Genomic DNA, 15,006 nt, shown 5'->3' with positions numbered 1-15,006 from the left:
TGTTTAATGCAGTCTTTGCCTCTGTCTTCAACATGGATGATAGACAAGGGGGGATCTCAGTGTCCTGAGCTGGAGGACCATGACTGTGAGAATGATCAGCTCCCGGTCAGCCTTAAAGTTGTGTGGGATCCAGCTGGATCCCTACAAATATATGGGGCCTGAGGAGGTTGATTGAAGAAATCTCTGGCTGATGTCATTGCAAAACTCGTCTTGATATTTGAACAGTCTGGAGAGATTCCAATTGCCTGGAAACTGCCAAGTGTTCTACCAATTTTCAAAAAGGGCAAAAAGGATGATGCTAGAAACTACAGGTCTGTCAGTCTCATTTCGATGCGTGGTATAATCACAGAGATTATTCTGGGAGGTATTGAAAAACACCTGGAAGACACCATAGCCATCATCACAGCCAGCACAGCTTCATGAGAGGAAAGTCCTGCTTCTCTAACCTAATTTCCTTTCATGACAGGGTTACCTTCTTAGCTGATCAAGGGAAGCCGGTTCATATAATCTTTTTGGATTTTATAAAGCTTTCAATACTGTCTGTCTCAGGATCCTTCTGGAGAAAATGTCCAGTGCTCAGCTGGGTAAACATATCATGTGATGGGTGAGCAGCTGGCTCAGGGGTCAGACACAAAGGATTACAGTGAATGGGGGGACCTCAGCCTGGTGATCTGTCACTGGGGAGGTTCCACAGGGCTTCATCTTCAGCCCTGTCCTCTTCAACATCTTCATAAATGACCTGGACACAGGACTGGAAGGGATGCTAAGCAACTTTGCAGATAACACAGAACTGAGAGAAGCTGTTGGCTCCCTTGAAGACAGGGAGGCCCTTCAGAGAGACCTTGACAAATTACAGGGCTGGGCAATCACCAAATGTATGTACTTCAATAAGGGAAAGAGCTGGATTCTGGATCTGGGATGGAGTAACCCTGGATGTATGGACAGCCTGGGAATGAGATGATGGAGAGCAGTGCCATGGAAAGGGACCTGGGAGTCCTGGTCAATGGCAAGTTGAATTTGAGCCAGCAGTGCCCTGGCAGCCAGGAGGGCCAACCCTGTCCTGGGGTGCATCAGGCACAGCATGGCCAGCTGGGCAAGGGAGGGGATTGTTCTGCTCTGCACTGGGGCAGCCTCACCTCCAGTGCTGGGGGCAGTTTTGGGTGTAAGTATAAGAAAGATAAAAAGCTCCAGAGCCTCCAAAGGAGAGCAGTGAAGATGGTCAAGGGCCTTAAGGGGAAGCCATTATGAGGAGCAGCTGAAGTCACTTTCTTTGTTCAGCCTGGAGGAGACTGAGAGGAGGCCTCACTGCAGTCTAGAACTTCCTCATGAGGGGAAGAGTAGGGGCAGATGTGGATCTCTTCTCTCTGGTACCCAGTGGCAAGATGTGAGACAGCATATGAAATCGTGTCATGTGGAGGGAGGTTTAGGATGGATATTAGAAAATGGTTTCTCACCCAGAGGGTGGTCTGGCACTGGAACAGGCTCCCCAGGGAAGCAGTCACAGCACCAAGCCTGACACAGTTCAAGAAGCATCTGGACAATGCTCTCAGGCACATGGTGTGACTCTTGAGGATGGTCCTGTGCAGGGCCAGGAATTGAAATGGATGATCCTTCCAACTTGGTTTATCCTATTATCTGTGAGGCAACAAAAAAACCCAAACAAAACTTAAGTTGAGCTGTATGAAAATTGTGAATGGGAACTTCGAGCTATTTTAAGGATTTCCTTACCTTCGCTTTAGAACAATGTCCTGTCAGGGTCAGCAGGAGGTGGTGAGAGAGTTTTCTGCTTGGGGTTAAAATGAAAAGGGCAAGAGGCAGGTGAGATGGGATTTTATAACTGTCTCTTTCAGACTGAGACTGCATGCCAGACCTGGTGTCTGTGTACAAAGGGCCATGCTGATACCTTTTGAGAAACACACCAAAAGCGCCTGCGAATCCCTAAGGTAGCAGCATAGTATCATTAGGAAGAAAGAAGCCATTTTCCTTTTCTGGAGGTCCTTACAATTCCTTTTTGCTCACACACTGCTGATTACTTCATTGCTGTTCCTGACAAAAGACAAGTGAGATGGAGGGGAGGTGAACCAGAAGTGGCTAGTCTTTTTTCAAGGATTCAGCCAGTATTTGTTTTTGATGATGTCTTTACTTACACACACCAAGGAAGAAACAGTTCTCATTTCCTGCTCTCTGAGGAAGTACTGCATCAGATTGCAAAGGATTTGTTGCTCATTGTGGAAAATTTATAGTTAGAGAAAGATCTACTGAGTGCTGTCAGGTGAGAAGTGAAGCCAGAATACTGATGACTGGCTACCTCATCCTTCTTTATTATGTGCATTCATTCTTCAAAGATAATTTTGCATAAGCTTTTGAACGGTTTCAACTTCTGTAGTTTTATTTCTTGACAGAATTTTCCGGATTATTTTTCTTCTAAGGCAAAATTTGCAGCAGCTTTCACCTAACTTCAAATGTCAGGTCACTAAAAGATCAAGTTGTTGTGGTTGAAATCCCAATACAAATGCATTGCTTAATTGTAATAGAAATCAAGGGCCCACAAAGTCCAGGGAAAAAAGGCCATTTGCACACATGTAGGTCCTGGATTTCTATTCCGATTGCTGAGTCTTGAGACTCTGGTGGTGTTCACTGGTCCAGTAAAAAGCAGAATTCCATATGGCAGTAAAGTCCCTCTTTCATTTGATGATATACTGTTCCCAAGCTTAGAGCACTGGCTGGCCTTTTGCAGAAGTGTCTGGTTCATTTTGTGATGAATCATCCGTCAGCTCAGTGTATCATCATCAGGGTTCTTCTTGCTGTTTCTCCATTTCCATTTTTATTAAATGACACCTCTTACCTGCTTCATGTGTTTGTCTCTCACATTGTGAAGCTGCAGCTCCAGATACGGAAATGATAAGAATGCTTATTTATTTAATTTGTAGACGGATTCTGTTATGATTCTGCTCTATGGGGCTTTATTTATTCGGAGGACTCTTAAAAGCTAGTGATGTTCTCTCCCCCCCCTACCCCTCCTTTATATACCACACTTCAAAGGAGTTACCAAGCTTTTTGACTTCGTGCCCTCAAATAAGTGTTTTGACCAGCTTTTTTAAATTTTATTAGAAAATTGAAAAAAAAATTGAAATACTTTTTCCTCTGTCAGGAGCATAATGGTTTGGCTGCTGTTTTGCCACTTTGAAATATAAATTAACAATCACTATGGATGTTTACATCCACCTTCCCTGACCCCCAGCACACTGAGATCACTGTAATTACAATGCCTGCACCACGTCTTCAGTGGATATATCAGGGCAGGTTAATAAACAAGTCCTGTGAAGCAGATTGCTGTGTTCTCAGGATCTCCTACCCCAACATCTGTTTTTGAGACCCTGCAGGATCTTCTGTTACAGTACCCTCTTCTTTTCCTCGCTGAGTTGTTTCTTGGCTACTGATGCAATTGTGGCAAACAGAGCAAAATCTTCCTGTTGGAGAGGGAAAAGTCTGGTCCAGACAAGGAATAGAACAAATGGGCATGAGCCACAGTAAAATGAACCTTCTCCAGTTGAAAAATACAAGTGTCTGGACAGACAGCGACCTTCATCATTGGCTGTGAGTGACCTAGCAGGGGTGCATGCCATGCTGCTGTCATAGCCCTCTCATCTGTTCCTTTTTTTTAAGGTCTGGCCTTGTAGAAGATTCTCTCAGGGGCCTAGTGGTGGCCATGCTGGTACAGTTTGAGCTTAGATCCTGCTTTGGTATTTCCCCCGTGGATAAGAAAAGCAGGAGAAGCAGGACCTGCTGGTGGGAGTGGAGGGTTGCATGGGAGAACTCTAGACAACCAGAGCAAGATTTTTGTTGTCCCTTAGTTTAGTGCACTATCTCCATGCCTGCCTGAGCACGTAGCATCACAGTAATTGTGAGCACAGGCTAGGTCTCAGCTTGACTCAGGCAGCAAGCTTTCATTTGGTGGTGTTACTTGGAATGGGAGCCATTCAGATGCCCAGCAGAGCATTGGAATTTGTATGCTGCAGAACTGAATGTCTCCAATTACACAGCACCCCAGGCCTCAATCTGCCTGAAATCCTCTTTGTTTAATTTACATTAACCACTATTTTTCATACCCACATTAGGCACCATTGTTCTCATACATATTGGGCTCCTGGCTTCCAAGGCCAGCAGAAAGCAGTGAGTTACTCAGGTGGTCTCTCAAGTGCCCCTGCAGAATTTCCTTCAGACTGATTTGGGCCTTTCTTTTCATTTCCCAGAAAAATCGCTATGAGATTTATGTTGGCCTGCTGAAAGAAGGGGTGAAGGAGCTGCTGAGCGGAGGAGAGAACGATGCGCCAGGACTGAAGAAATCCCACTCGAGCCCTTCTTTGAACCAGGAGTCTCCAGTTAGTGCCAAGGTGAAACGCAATGTCTCGGAGAGGAAGGACTACAGGCCAGAAACACCCAGCATTAAGCAGAAGGTCACTTAGGGTGGAAACGACAACTTAGGGGAACAGCCATGCAGCAAAGTACCGGTGGTCAAAATTTTTTCATTTAATAACCTATCATTCACAAAAAATAAGTGCATCTGCCTGAATGGGGTGTTAGTGACATTTTCTATTGTATATTTTGCTGTTTCTGTGCAGATTGTGGGAGATGTCTTTGCTCCTGCTTTGCTTTGCTTTGTTAATTTATCATTTAGCAGTTGAAGCATCGGGACTTTTTTGTGTTGTTCTGTTTCTAAAGGAGCTGGGGGAGGGGTAGAGCGCTGTGACGTTTATTCTATCTCTTCCCCATTTATCTCCTCCCATCGGCATGTGGCTTTCATCTCTCAAGTCACTTGTCACTTTATTTACGTGGTGGGTGGGAAAAATAACTGGACAAGTGCTGCAGTGCTGTGAATGTGAGCTGTAGCTGTGAGAAAAGCTGTGCAAACATGCAGCTGCAGAAGGCTGACTAGAGGCTAGGGTGCTGGGAACACTAGTTTCCTGACAATGTGGGGCATGTTGGTACTGGTACTTAGCAGCAGGTGGTACAGTAAATAGTCACTGTTGCTTATTGTTATTGCATTGACCCTGGACACACAAGTGCAAAGGAATGAAACCTGGAAACCTCTGGCAATGCTGGGATGTAGGCATTGGAATAATTTGTTTGCTTCCTTCCAAGCAGAGAGCCTTCTTCTGAGTTTGCAGGCTGGAAGGCATCCAAACCCATGCTGTCTCTGCAGTCAGGAAAATTAGGGATTACCCAGTTGGAATGGCTATCTAGGCTTCACATTTATTTGCAGAGAAGGCTGCTGTAGATGTCAGCCATTAGCATTATATATTAATTATATATATTAAAGACAAAGGGCCTCTGTGTAGTTTTTACTATACGCTCTCACTTAGCTGCTATATAGAGCCTTATGATATATTGTGTCCTGTTGCTTTCCCTTCCAGGGGTCTCCTTGTTGGTGTGCACAGAGAGCTGCTTTCAATTCCTCTCATAGTGACAAAGCACTTTGCTTTTTTCTTCAGAAAGGGATTCTCCTAAGTTCTCCATTTTCCTCTTTTAGCTCACATATAGGTGGAAGAGGCTGGTGCCTCCTTACAGTTTCTGCATACCCTGTGCCAGGCTTTCCAAGGGGAGCACAGGACAGGGAGAGACCTGTCTACCATGGGTAGAACTTTTCATACCTGAAAGCTCCCTCTTTGTGCTGTAGACCCTGGGATGGCCAGCAGTTTTCAGGCACAGAGAGCAGAAAAATGATGTAGAAATAATTTTCGTGCTTCCCAACCCCTCTTGTCTGGGCAGTGTCATTGCTCTGCAGAGAGTGCTGGCTCTCCTGTTACCTAACCTGTTACCTGAGTTTTAATCTCGGATTTGATACTCGCCCACAGGTTGAGCTTGGACAGGTCTCTCCCGTTTTGTGTCACCCTTTCCTTATATGGAGTACTACAACCAAACTGGCATTTCCCACAGAGCACCTTGGGAGGTAAAGTTGAAAGCCAGTCGAAGATTGTATCTTGCTGTTCTTTCTGTTGTGCCTGGCACAGGACAGCCTTCTTGATGAATGCAATTCTTAATGCATATAGAAATGTCAAGATCAATGCAAGGACTGTTTAGAAATGCACTGGTGTTTTCAGCCCAAGTAGTCAAAGAACCATACATCAAAAAAATTGCCTCCTGAGTGGGTGTGTGCTCTGCCAGACTTCCCAAGGGTCCAAGTCAATTCATCTAGCTTATTGAGCTGTGTGAGAAAGAGCCTCTCACGATTCAAATTGTGAAGAATTTATTAGCTCACTAACATAGCCAAACACATTGATAAAAGGCTTAGGTTGGCTATCAGCCCTTACACAAAGTGAAGTGCAGCGCTGGGTGTGGCTCAGATAGCCTGTAGCCAGACAGATTGGAGGGCCATAATGCTACATTTCATACCTCACAGCCCCCCCATCACCTCCCCTATATCCTCCCCCTAGGTCGGAGATGATTGGCTGGAGATTGTGTCAGTCCTCTCAATTGACTTGTCACTTGCTTCCCATTGTCTAGGGTCTTGTCATAGGCTCGGTCTTCACCCAATGATCTTCTTGAATTTACCCCCTTATGCTGAAATCCCACTCAGACTCGTCCTTCAATTACATCACCAGTATTCTAGAACGTTCCAAGCCTCCTTGTCACCGGGATATATTAACCTAAACTATAACTATCCGTAACCTCACTTATAGGGAAAACGAAGATATTAACTGGACATAACATTACCTGTTCAAAAAAATCTAATTACTTGCAGCACATTCATTATCCTTTAACGAGTTAACAACAACAACTATTAGCATTACACATGAATCACAGCTCTTCTCATTAATCAATTACCATGTGCGAAAGCCAGCTCCAACAGCCTGTTTTTAGCAAGCTGCCAGTCTAGTGGGCAGAACTGGGAGTGATCAAAGAGAAAAGGTCCTGAACAGGCGCGACATGACTTCTGTCCCCAGCCAAGTACCACCATGCAACAGCTTTCCTGGTGTTATGCCTACTGTTGGCTGTAACAAAGGTGTTGCACTTGTAGATGTGAGGTTTTGGAGCAAATTGATCCTTGCAGCTGCAGCCTGGCAGCAAAACCAGATGAGACTGGTTTCACGAGTGATGTTGGAATGCACATCCATCTGGCATCTGCCACTGAGAGTGGCCACTCTCAGTGCAAAAAAGTCAGGAGATTGGCTCCGAACCTTGGCAATGTTGCTAAAAGCTCAGAGTTCTGAGCAGAAACTGGCAGCTCTTCCCAAGCACTGGGGCTTTAGAAGTTGTGCATTCCTACTAAGGTGAAGTTAACATTTAGTTCTCTTCTTGAAGAAGAGACATGCCTTGTACTGCTGGAGCCAAAGTGATGTGGTGCAGCTTGTTGTGGGGGGAGACTCAGTGTAGAGAGATCCGTGATAGTGCTCACTGGGAGGGATTGTTTGGAGTCATTAATTTGTGGTAATTGTGGTATATCAACAGCTACCCCATGGAGGGGAAACAGAGATAGATCCTTGCAGCTGTTCGTCATGCTCCGGAGGTTGAAAATGAACAAGCAGAGCAGAGAGAAGAAATTCAACTGGGGAATGCCAAATGCACACTTGGGAAGAAAACTTGACCTGTCTGTCATGATTAAGGAATAGTATTCCCCAATTTAGTGTTCCCACTGAGACTCTCCAAACTACTGGCTGCTCGCTCTCTCCCTCCTCCCATTCCCCATCCTTGCAGCAGGCTGGAGAGGAGAAGTGGAGGCACAACAGGCGAAGATCTCAGATTGAGATAAGACCAATTTACTGGGAACAGTAAAGAGATAAGAAAATGAACAGTAACAGCAACGGTACTAATAATAGAGTGTACAGGAATGCTCATCACGTAGAGCCCAACATGACCCAATTGCTCGTTTCCCAGTACCCCATCCTGGAAGGGATATCTTCCTCCATTCCTGGAAAATGACATGAGGTGGTATAACCTTCAGGTCCAAGCAATGCCCCTGCCTAGCTACAGCAAAAATTAACCCTGTCCTGGCCAGAACCAGTATGTTCTTATATAACAATAGTGTACATACAGCAGAAACAAAAAACAAAAAAGGTGCAGCTATGTAAATGGACCTGCTTGGCTGTCGGGGTTGGGTTGACCAGAGGATCTTTTTGAAGGCAGGCTAGAACATGCTTAGCAAACCTTTTGTAATTACGGAGTGCAGTACTTAAAAAAGCCAAGAGGTAACATTTAACTTTTTTCTTCCCTGGCTTTTAATGTATTTTGGTTTCTGTAGATTCCAGTTAAGTCACTGAACTCAAAAAGAAATGACTCCTGTTAAACGCATTTTCCAGCTTTGACACAGAAACTGGGTAATTCCTCTTCAAAGTCATTGCAGAAAAGATGATTTTAAGCAACAGGAAAATTCAAAAAATGAACTACAAAAAAGATAATTTTTTCATTATTTATTACCTATTTCCATGTATACTTGTACATGGATTAAGGTATGTTTTTTATGTATCATCTGGGCTTATCAAATGTAGTATTTCATTGCATTTTTTAGTCGTTAAACATTTGTTGAGCTTGGAGCACTCTTGCTGAGACTGCTGAGGCATGCAGATTAGTGTACCCAGAATTTATAGGTTCTGCTCTAGTTTTTAATTAATGCCATTTTGCTCTGTCACGTTGGAATTTACAAGCATCCCAGGCACTCATGTAGAAATGCATGTTTTGGAGACTAAGAAAATAATGCCATCTTCTTGTGAAAGTCTAAGACTCCTGCCCACCCTTGGGAATAGGTTCATCTATCACTAGGTACTGTAATCTGTTATTTTTCTTCCTGATGATACTATAAAGGGTGGGGCAGGTTCTCAGGAGGTCTAAGTGGAGCATCTCCTTGAGTGGCACCATTGAGAGTCTGGCCAGGTAGCTTTGCATGGCATCCTGCACCCTTCCCTTCTTTACTGAAATGTTTACCTTTAGGGGAGATAGTTTCTTGACCACAGCAACTCAGGAGCTCTGGTTGCAGTATGTAAGGATATTCTGCTGATTTACAGCCCTCCTCTGGGACTCGAGCTGCAGATCACTGGAGCAGCCTACAGCTTCCTGGGTGTGCTCAGTGCAAGCAGGAGTTACTGGCTGGCTGCCACAAGCATGTGTGCATGCGAGAGAGCCTTTGCGTTGGTGAAGCATGCAGATGTCATCCTTCCTTGTCACCCTTCCTGCTCTATGGTGCTGTCATTGCTGAGGCAGAGTCTCTGCCTGCATGTTGAGAGGGCGGATGCAAAGAGGGGAGCAGAATTGGGGCCAACACCTCCTTGCTTCCCTTCCTTAAGGTGCAGACAGTGATTCTGGAGGGACTCACCCAGCTCTGAGGCGTTGCTGGCTTGCTAACCCTCCAGGGCTGAACCATCTGCTGTCCCCAGCTAAGGAAGGAGAGACAGGAAAGGGACTCACCAGTCTGCACCTGACAGCAGAGAGGTGGTGGAGAAGGGGAAAACTGCCTTCCCCGTTCCCCGCAACCAAAGCAGGTGAGATACTCTCCTGAAGCTAAAACCTCACTCTCCTCTATGAGTCAGGAGGATGCAGGGGAGTGGTTAAAATGGTTTTTGTTCATCAGCAGCTGCAAAAGAGACTCCCTGGACTGGCTGTGTGTTTGTGTGCATCTTGCAGATAAATTACGCATGAACCAGTGAACATGACTACAGCTTCTAAATCCAGTATTTATGTTGTGTCTTTAATTGATGTAGAGAGGTAAGTCAGCCAGCAGAGTGATTAATGCAGCAGAGTTGTGCGGGAGTGCTGTGCAGCTGTGTTGCCAGCTCAGAGTTTTTCATCTGTAGCCAGTCACTTGTAAACGGTTACCAGAAACTTTCTAATGGTTAATAACAGCTTGTCACTAAAATGCTTTCCTCTGATCCTGCCTGCTCCCAGGTTGCAGCCTGTCCATGTTAAGGGACTCTCCTGGAGAGCAGTGCTCAGCACAGCACTGCTTTGAGCAGGAGCTTGGTCTAGCAGACCTCCAGAGACTGGAATTGTTCAGAGGCATTTCACAGCTCCAGTGCCTTTGGGTAGCATGGCTGGTTGCTCTTCTGTCTTGAAAAAGCCAAAAATTTTGCCTTTCTTCAAATGTGGTTCTTGCTTGATCAGAGTGGGCCCTTCAGTGAGGAGGTGGTTATGTCCATGGAGAAAGTCAGAGATGAGAGGATTATCATCAGACTTCTTGGATGCATTGCATGGCAACGTTCTCCTTGAAAGTGGGAAAGGTTTTTTTCTGCAGATGGCGTACTGCTTACTGTGTCTGCATTCTCCGTTTCTAAATGAATTTTGGTCTTATTGCAGTTAGTCTGACAGCTCCTCCTCCTTTTCTGTCAAGCTGCTCTTGTCTGTCATCTTAGCACCTCAGCTGCTTCTGTATAACAGGTCTGTTTCCTTCCATGCTTGCAGAAATCAAGAAAATTTGACTCTCTATCTTGCACTAAGAAAACCTGTTCTGAAGCAGTGCTGTGTTGAATGGATAACCCTGTGAACAGCTTTTTCACTCTGCTTTTCGGTAGCCTGTGTTTCCAGCCACAGTTATAGCTGAGAGGTGTGAGACCGAGTTCTAGGCTGCCGTGATCCTCTAGTCATATGCTGCAGGGATGCAAAGTTCCCCCTCCCACACTCAGACCAGACACTTGCAACATTCCTACTCTTCTAGTATCCAGGTTGTTGGAAATGCTGCCTGCTTCTGCAGGGGCAAAGTTAGTATACACATCTTATGTCAAGCAATCTTTCAGCTTGCTGGTTGTTTAAATTTTCTCCAGTATTGCTCTCCCCAGGCTCTGGGATGTCGCGTCTGCTCTAAGGGGGCAGTTAAGCAGTCCACATTTGTCACCACAGCACAGTCATTGCTCCCCAGCCTGTGTTCCCAGCATCTGGTATCTAGGCTGCCTAGAGAGATAAACCATAGAAGCTGTCTCAGAAAGAGCTAGTCTGCAGCTTGTGTTTTTTAAAGGATATTTTTAGTGCATGTAGAAGCAGTATGCCTGGCCTCTCCTCTCTCCCAGAGCTCTCCCAGCAGGATAGCTGTAGCATAGTGACCTGGTTCACCTGGAGCTTCACTGTGGGGACCTGAGTTCCAGGAAGAAGAAGCTTTGTCAGCCTTCAGAGAAATGATACCACCTGAACTGAGCACCTGTGCACAGGACAATGATGCTGTAGGAAGATGCCAGTGCCACCGTGCATGGCTGGTCACCTACTGGAGACAGCTCTAGCACTGCCCTCAGTCCTGGGGGTAATTAGAAATGCTGGCTTCCTTTTCCCTCTAGTCTGTTCTGCTTGAGGAACTGCGAGCATGAGAGCAAGGAGGACAGGTCCTTGGAAAAAGTGTTTAAATGCATCTGGGAGTATCTGCTGTGGTGATAGCAACATCCAGTTGAACATGGAAAGGAGGCAGGCTTAGCCCTACCTGAGAGAATGTCCCTTGCTCATACATTTTGTTAGCTGAATTTAGTTTGTGTTTTAGTTACTTGTTATAAATTTAGGTTGTGTTTTAGTTACTTGTTATAGCTCTTCCCTTACCAAATGCAAGCAAGAAATTTCCCAAAGGCTGGACCATTGACCTGACTTTGCCCCTGTGGTCAGAAGGAACAAATTTATGGTAGTCCAAAGTGTTCTCTCTTCCTCCCTTTTGAACACTTAATTATTCCATAACAATTACAAATGTTTATACAATGAGTGACCTCCCATGGCCTCTGCTTTTAAATCTGGGCCAGGAACCAGCTGGGGTACAAGGCCAGAGGTTTATTTGGACCAATAAAGGAACATCACTTAGCAATGCAATCTTTTAAAGTGCTACAAGCCACAAGGGCAGAATTTTGCTCTGACATAGACCACTGTAATTAGAAGACACTCTGTGGCAGTGGTCCTGTCTGTAACTAAATGAGACCAACACAACAGGATACTTCTTGTCCAAGCAGGCGAGGCTTCAGCTCAGGCCCAGTGAGTATCATGGTGTAGTGACAGAGCTGCTAGCTAAGCTGCCATGGAGACTTGTTTGACATGAAATCCTCCAACTCCCCTTAGCCTCTTGCTGGGAAAAGGCAGATCAATGATATCGAGTCTGTGTCACTGCACAGGGCAAACTCTATTGGTAATACAGGTCTTAACTCACACTCTTATGAAAACCTCATGCTCAGAGCTGTCAAATTCTGAAAGACTGTAGGATGAGAACAGGGGTGGGTTGTGGTTGGTTTTTTTAAAATTTGTACATATTCATGACAACTGTGTCCTCTTACTTGAGTCTAGAATTATAATTTGGCTAAAAGGACAGAGTTTCTTGGCTGTTTAAAAACTTTGAAATAATTACTCTCTGTGTGAGATACACTCTGAGGCTTACATTACTTGCTGGACATGTTTAAGTGACGTCTATAGATGTGTGTATGTATTTCATAGGTATAGTATGGCTTCTATGGCTCAGCACTGCAAAGCCTCCTGTTCTTTTCTGAGGCTTATTTTGGTCAAAGCACTTCAGCAGCTGCAAACATTATTAGGATGCTTGTTGTTCTAATTGTTCTCAAATGAGGTTAAACAGCTATCAGAGCTTCTGCAGATTTAAGGTATCCTTTGAGCTGCCTTGATCTTCATGTGTTGTCCACCAGGGGCTGCCTGTTGTTCTGCATGTTGAAAGCAAGGCATATATTTGAGAGTCTAAGCAAGAGTTAGTGGGTGGGATTTTCTACTAGCTTAACACAGGGCTGACATTTTCCCTGTTTCTGTCAGCCGATGCCTGTACCAGGAGCATCCATGCTGACTTCTGAAAATCATGCTCTGGGGATCTAATACACAGCTTTACTTCTGAAAATGTTGACCTTGCTCTGTGAAAATTCAGCAAAGGGACATCATGTCCAAAGTGTCCAAGAAGGACGGGTGCCTGTGATGTCTCCTGCAGATACAGCCGTACAGCAGTAGTGAAGTTGTTTTTTTTTTCCTGCAACAGTACAGATTTCCAGAAGAGTGGCTCATCAGCAGGGAAAAGAAGAGCAGCAGGGCTGAAATGCGTCTCTTGGGCATCTCGTATGCCTCCCAGAGGTTTTCCTTGGGAGCTTTAAATGATCTTTTAACAAATTGCTGGTCTGAATAAAAAGACATAGGGAAACCCAAAGGGTTTTTGTATTGTGCTCTAGTCAGGGCAACAGTAGCATGATCTGCATTATTCTTGGAAAGAGAGAGCAGAGCCTGAGGGTGTGATTCTTACCTGGAGTCATAAAACTCTTTATCGTGCAGTTAGCTTGAAGCACTTGAGCAACTTCAGTGAAACTATTCCTTTGCACTTCACTGGACCACAGCCAGAGTGATTGTGTCTTGTAGAACTGAGACATGAGTGAACTGCAGCTCTGAATGAAATTAAGGGGAACATCCCCATCACCTTGCTTTGGGCAAGCTGTAGTCCTGTCATCCTTTTTCAGGTACTGAGCTTCTCCCTTAGGTTTCCTGCGCCTCATGGGAAGATGTAGGTGAGCACTGTCATTTTCAGAGTCACAGTGAAGAAGTGACATTTACCCTCCACCTGAGCTGTTGCTGTGTTGTTTTCCCTTGTGCTGAGAAAGAGGACTGAATTTTCAGTCAATGTTGCTTGGTAGCCATATGGGAAGCATAACTCTTGACGGTGGTAGTGCAGAAAAACATTTTGCACATAGATGTACCTTATACATCTCTTGTGTGCAGAACTAACCTTACGGAGCTTAACAGCAGTCCTTGCAAGACCTTTCCTCTGGGTGGTCTCCTTTCCCTTTTGTGATGTGTAGGAACCTTCTGTCTGGTAACCTTGAATTCAGTTTACTTTCATCACTGAATTGCTGGAGTGTTTTTCGTGTAACACACTAGAGACAGTCCCAGTCTCACTGCTTTGTGGTAACTTCTTGGTCTGCTGTGAAGCAACAACATTGAGGTAGCCATTAAATCTTTTCCAGCAGCATGGAACTTGCTGTTCTGACTCTTGGGGAGGTCATCGTCTCAGGTTTGATGTTGTCCTACCACCAGGACACCCTATTTTATCCCTGGGAACATGCACGGCCAGAAAAGCATACTGGGTGGTTAGAGTCAGAGCTGTGCAGACTTAAGTCAAGCCCTGGTTCATGGGAGATTTTTCCATGTGCTGCTGATGTCCATAAGGACTCAAACATATACTTGCTTACACAGAGATGCTTTCCTGAAGCAGAGTTGTCAGTCTTTTCTACAGGTATCACAGGATGCCCTCCCTTATTCTGCTTCATGTATCTGGTACTAGAATGATAATTTCCTGATAAATGAAGGCACTTAATCAGTCCTCTTCCCCTTGGAAGAAGGACTTTTGGGGATATTGTTATATCATTTAAAATAATATTTTGGAATTTGAGTTTACATTGCTTTATTTTTCACTTGAGGTGACTGTATATAAATATTTTCCTCTATTTTATCATTGCTGATAAAGTAAGCATACAGTATACAGACAAATAATTTGCCTTTGATGTATTGAAACTGTGAGATATAAAGTAGAGTTCTCTCTTGTGTCCATGTTCCTGACTATAACTCTGTTCCTCTGTGTTTTTATAAGTTGGAATAAATGTTGCTTACGGGCAACAAAGAGCCTGCAAGCTTTCCAATAATTTTTATGTCATTGAACTCAAGCAACCCTATTGAAGGATCTCACATATGTATAATGATATATGTATATGTACAAACTTTAGAAAGAAATAAACCAAATGTATTTCATGTTCTGCAGCTGAATGTTTTTTATTTGAACCCTGACAGTTGTTCCTACAACTAAGAACATGAAGATGGCTTTACAGTGGCTGGCTGTCCTGTTTCTGTCTTCTGGCAGTCATTAGTTTGAAGGTTTCCTGAGCTGTACATGTATTGTCTGCCTGACAGAAATGCAGTCTGGATCTGACCTGCAGTTGGGGTAACCAATGGAGCAAGTGGCACTGCGTGCACATTAGTCCCGTGTGAGGGCAGCTGGAGCACATCTCTCTTCCTTCTGTACCTGTACAAGAAGTGGCATCCCTTCCAGCTGTTTCAGGGTGTGTAGCCTGCAGAGCTACA

General features: G+C 44.7%; 1 protein-coding gene across 2 annotated transcripts in view; it reads left to right on the top strand.

The window, feature by feature from the left end:
* The window catches only part of PSD3 (pleckstrin and Sec7 domain containing 3), a 115,573-nt gene extending 100,897 nt beyond the window's left edge, over positions 1-14,676 (top strand). For both annotated transcript variants that reach the window (XM_085042283.1, XM_085042282.1), the window contains one exon: positions 4,254-14,676. In XM_085042283.1, coding sequence (XP_084898409.1) covers positions 4,254-4,466 — 213 coding nt within the window. In that variant the 3' untranslated portion in view covers positions 4,467-14,676. The remainder of the gene's footprint in view (positions 1-4,253) is intronic.
* Positions 14,677-15,006: the final 330 nt, after the last annotated feature.

Source organism: Lichenostomus cassidix, chromosome Z, assembly GCF_008360975.1.
Source record: "Lichenostomus cassidix isolate B80296 chromosome Z, HeHo_3.0, whole genome shotgun sequence".
In the NCBI taxonomy this organism is placed as follows: Eukaryota; Metazoa; Chordata; class Aves; order Passeriformes; family Meliphagidae; genus Lichenostomus; species Lichenostomus cassidix.
Note: the sequence above shows the minus strand (reverse complement) of the source record. Positions and strands in the feature narration are given on the sequence as shown.